This window comes from Erigeron canadensis, chromosome 1, assembly GCF_010389155.1.
Source record: "Erigeron canadensis isolate Cc75 chromosome 1, C_canadensis_v1, whole genome shotgun sequence".
NCBI lineage: Eukaryota > Viridiplantae > Streptophyta > Magnoliopsida > Asterales > Asteraceae > Erigeron > Erigeron canadensis.
The window spans coordinates 27451520-27456674 of record NC_057761.1 but is presented as its reverse complement, the minus strand read 5'-3'; the positions used below and the strand labels follow the sequence as shown (position 1 = coordinate 27456674).

Below are 5155 nucleotides of genomic sequence, written 5' to 3'. Positions count from 1 at the left end.
CATATTGTATATTGGCAATAATTGTTGATTTTACAAAGATCATTTGAGAGCAAATTTAATGACTTGTAGTTTTGGGGCCATGTTATTTAGCATGCAATAATTTGAATTCGCATCATGCCAAGAAGTTATTGTGTTTCCTCTCCATTGAAATTGGTTTATGGTCAGAAACCACATATGTCTCATAAGAGTTTTAAATGTGTAATATAAGATTAAGTTGCTCCGCCACAATGCACAAAGATGAGACTTTAAAGAATGTTGGAAATAATGTTGGGAAAATAGGCGGACCTTGGAAGTGTGTAGGCTCATGCTTTGATTCAGTTCGAAACAGTCTGATTTGACTAGACATTAGTATGGTTGTTTTTGGTATGAGTTGGAACATGATTGAGGTGTACGTATTCAATAAAGCCATCATTGAAATATTTGTTTATGGCTTAAGTTTTTCATTGACATGATTTAGTTTTTCCAACATTAGGGGGAGATGTTCCCAACATTAGGGAAAGTGGAAAGCATTTAAAGAAAGTAAGAATGAATTATCAAAGATCCTCACAACAATGAATATAAGCTTAAAGTTTGTGGGATAATTCATTTAGAATAAGTAGTAATTGCCAGCAATGTTAACTGACCAAAAGCTGCTTATGCTCCAATTGTTAATGAGTCTACGCACATTTGAAAGTGGTAGAAAAGTCGATTCCATATAAAAGGTCTCGAATGAAAGGGAGCATAAAATTTAGATGGTCAAAGTCGAGGTACAAAGACCCCAAAAGAGATTGATGATGAGAAACTAGACATGGAGGTTTTTTTGAGAAACCCCGGGTACTTGGAAATAATGAGATCTCAATGAGTTGTGACATGTCTAAAGAATTGTGGAATCGAAAAAAAAATTAAAGCAACGTCGAGATTGATTGAATATGATAGCGCTTAGAGTATGAATAATGGAGGATCTTGAAAGCATGCATGCTACATAAATTGATATGTTATGAATGATTGGCCAAGATGAAAAGACGCTAGTAGTTTGGGACATGAAGTCCAAGCACTTGAAAGTGCATAAATTATATGGTGGAAGCAACTAAATTAAAAGTCTGGCAAAATGAGAATTAAAAGTCCAAGCACTTGAAAGTGCATAAATTCTATATAAAAATAGAGCTCATTTAAAATTGAGATTCCATGAGGGATATAAAATGCATGAAGCATGTCTCTTGTTTAAAAATGATTAAAAGACGTGTGGAAAATTCTCGAGTATATTGTTTGTCGTTGAAAATATTATGGTTGAAATTTATAAAGAAATCCGGATTTGGATATGATATAAGTTTCATGTAATTTTGATGATTTGAATATCGATGGAACTCTGAGGGAGTGTCCAATGGTGATTGAATTAATAAATGAGAGATGAAAGACAAGGTTTGCCTTGATTTATGAATTTAATATCTTAAGAATGAATCAATGAGCATCATGACAAATAAGAGAGAAAGATAATAAATATATTTGATATTGATAATAAATGACGCTCATGATTATGAGGTCACATGATGCTTAAAATGCCCCTCCTATTACTTTTTAGATAATGATCACATTATTGGTTTAGAAGTGTCATTGAAACACTAATTATTCTCGCAGTTCAAACATGGATTATACATCATTTACCTTGAGTAATTTATTGGCAATGTGTAACTTGTGAAGTACGAGGATTTATTTAAATGAGATGCATGATGTAATACTAATCTTCAAACATGGTATGTGAATATATGTGAAGAGAATAATATTTGAGGATTTCATTTATACGAAAAGCAATGAAATTTATATTGTTAAGACACTTCATATGTCAAGCATTGAAAACATTTGGTAATAATGAGAATTTTTAAGTGATGTGATCATGAGGGAGAGAAGATCACCGCGTTGCACTCTTTTTCCCTTGAGCAAGGCTTTGTCCTAGTGGGTTTTCCTGTCAAGGTTTTTAACGAGGCAACATCCCCAAGCGTATCGAAAGAATTATGTACTCTTTTCCCTTCACTAGATCTTTGTCCCATTAGGTTTTATCTAGTAAGGTTTTAACGAGGCATAATGTCTTTAATCAATAAACATCCAAGGGGGAGTGTTATAAATATTATGTATGGAATGGATGTCCATATATTGAATGGTAATCTTTTCTATAATTAGGAGATTATTTTCTTAGAGGATACTCCAGCTTGTAATTATATATACCTCTTTATGAGATAAATAAAATAACTCTCTACATTCTCTCTGTATTCTTTGCTATCCTTTTGTTCTTGTTTTATAGATTTACAACACACACACACATTTTACGTGTTTAAATTACTTAACGAAGTTTCCTTTTATGTTTAAAATATTATATTATAATCTAAATCGGTAATCAATTACTCCCTCCGTCCCAATTTAAATGTCACATTGACTAACTTTGACCATAAATAACTTTATTTGTGTCATGTAATACTTGATATAAAATATATGAATGGATTGAGTTTTTAATGTACTTTTCGTTCATATAAGTTTCATCAACTACTATATTGTACAAACAAAGTTATTTACGGTCAAAGTTAGTCAACGTGACATTTAAATTGGGACGGAGGGAGTATGTGTTTCTGTATCGATAAGGATGAAACTTGATCGTTTTCCGCCTATAAAGGATGGTATCCGAGGTTTTGAAAGCTAAAGGAGGAAACCTGACTATTTGGACAAACCACAAGAACGATTTGTGTCGATCACTCTTTTAGAACGAAAAAAACTCATAATAATTTTTATTTATTTTTTTAATTTTTTTTTTAGAACGAAAAAAAAATTGATTATGAGTCTATGACCAAATTTATTATTATTATTTTATTTTATTTTTATTATTATTATTTGTTTTTTTTAGCTCGATTTTATGAATTTTTGGTGATTCTATTGACCAAATTTTTTATTTTACTTTTTATCATACACCACAGTACGTTGCTAAGTTAAAGTCTACGATCACTTTTTAAAATAATAAAGCAGTAAAACTACAAACATTAATAAGATTAATTAGGAGAAAAAAATTTTCCATAAAAATAAAACAAAGGTGTAACTTATTAAAAAGATAATTCAAGATCTTATTACAACTGCCTAATTTCATGGTAAAGAATAAAATTATCGAAATGCATTTCATCAAAAATTTGAGACAATCACATAAATTGCCTCCCAATTAATATATGTAACTTATATTTGTATCTAAACAAACGCAACACAAACAATATGAACCAAAAAGAATGTGATTTAACATTAATCTCAAGTCATATCAACATCAATAACTTCTGTGATCCTTTGCTCCCCTTGAGGAGTTATGGGCAGATAAGGCTGAGGCACAAACGGGGCTCGAGTCATGAGACGTTGAGTCCATCCGTTGTTGAGTGGAAAGACACGGCCCTGGTTCGGAAAACTCACCACTGGAATAAAAGATATCACTGCTGAACATTTAGGATCATTAGAACTCTGCTGCTCAATATTGCTGTTCTGATAACCCTGCAAATTTCATAATCACTTTCATGAGTAATTAAGTTGCAAGTTTGGCTTAATTGGTTCAAGTTTATATATACCTCTAGTGTATATATATACTCAATCCGTCCCATTAAAAGTGTTCAGCTTTGAACTTTCAAAGTTTTTCTTGTAATTTTGAACTTAAATATTATTTTATTGTATTATAATACTTGACGAAAATTATACCTAACGATGAAAACACATCTAAACCTCAAACAATTCATATATATTCTTACCATGTTCATGCGGCCATAATCTTGAGAGTGGTAAGGCCGGCTCATGTGTGAAATTGGGGGTCGTGCAGCGTGTAGACCGGGATTTATAGGAGCTGGTGGTATAGGAGCCACAGGTGCAGTAGGTACTGAAGGCTGTATATTTATCAAGACATTAGTACAAATTAAAGTAATTAGAGGTTTAGAGGAGCCATATATATAGTCCATAAAGTATATAGACAGGTGAAGCATAATGCAGAGCATAATTAGAACATATTATTCGAGCTATTGCATAAAGTGCTTAATTAAGCACATCAAATAATCACGAACATAATCAGAAGAACTTTAGAAGGAAAAAAAAGTACGGTACATACAGATTCATTAAAAGGCATATCGAAAAGGCTTGATCTGCGCTTTGCTTTTTCCTGCGACACGTTCAATCTTATAAAATACTTTTGGGCATGGCTAGCTACTTGTGTTGGAGTTCTTGTTGGCACATAGTTCTTTGATATCCCTCTCCAATCACCTTTTCCGAGCTTTTCTAGACCGGTTAAAAAAGATCTATGTTCATCTTCTGTCCATGGCATCCCTGCAGATCAATCAAAACAGATCAATGTATCAAGAAAAACATATATATAGTAACTATATAAACTTCATCATTAAAAATAAGAAAAAAATCCTTACTATTTTACACCCAATAACTTATACACTTAATGTTGCTTTATACAAAAAAAAAAAAAAAAAGTTTACATAACATAGAAAACAAACCTTTTTTCTTATGATCATGATGTCCATCTGATAAATACCCGCGATCCATAGAACCATTATTGTCATTGTTGGATACATTCAAAATCTGCATACTTTTACACTTCCGAATCAGATTACCAACACCGTTATCGACATGATCAACTTCCTTCTCTTTCCCATGTCTTCTTTCAACGGTTTTCGGATCAATCTTCACACCGAAAAGATTAAAAGTTGCAACTCTACCATTGTTACATGCTGTCGAACCATGACCAGTTTGGCCACATTCGATACACTTTTCATTAGTGGATTGATTCGCCATTAATTAATTATTGATTTTCGTACGTACGTATAGATTAACTCGCTCTTTGGATCTCTATATACAAAAGTTGTTCGTACGTACGAAGTAAGTTTTTGTTGTCGAATGAAATAAAATGATACGTGGAGATTGATCTAATTATCTATATATATATGTTCAAAAAGTGAGATAAAATGGCAACTCAATCTCTTTAAAAGTACAATCCGTATCTGTAACCGAATTAGATGCCGATGTTTGACCGGATTTATAGACTTGTTTTTTCCATATTTAATAATCTAGTCCCGTGTTTTATTTAGTTTCCTTTTTAGCATAAAGAAATTACTATATGTGTTACTAGCCATATTTGGATTGGATGTATATTTTAAAAGAATAA

General features: G+C 31.9%; 1 protein-coding gene across 1 annotated transcript; it reads right to left on the bottom strand.

Moving 5' to 3' along the window:
- Positions 1 to 3258: 3258 nt before the first annotated feature.
- LOC122588756 (probable transcription factor At5g61620) lies at positions 3259 to 4785 on the bottom strand. The gene is made up of 4 exons (XM_043760949.1): positions 4488 to 4785; positions 4094 to 4308; positions 3744 to 3875; positions 3259 to 3492 (listed from the first exon to the last, which is right to left on the bottom strand). The coding sequence occupies exons 1-4, from the start codon at positions 4783 to 4785 to the stop codon at positions 3259 to 3261; spliced, it is 879 nt and encodes a 292-aa protein (XP_043616884.1).
- Between the last annotated feature and the right edge of the window lie 370 nt (positions 4786 to 5155).

Excerpts from the sequence above, each read along its gene's own strand:
- LOC122588756 (XM_043760949.1), bottom strand. The coding sequence starts at position 4,785 with ATGGCGAATCAATCCACTAATGAAAAGTGTATCGAATGTGGCCAAACT. Across the intron at positions 4,309-4,487 it reads TCATGATCATAAGAAAAAAG|GGATGCCATGGACAGAAGAT; the intron begins GTTTGTTTTCTA and ends ATTGATCTGCAG. Across the intron at positions 3,876-4,093 it reads ATATGCCTTTTAATGAATCT|CCTTCAGTACCTACTGCACC; the intron begins GTATGTACCGTA and ends ATAAATATACAG.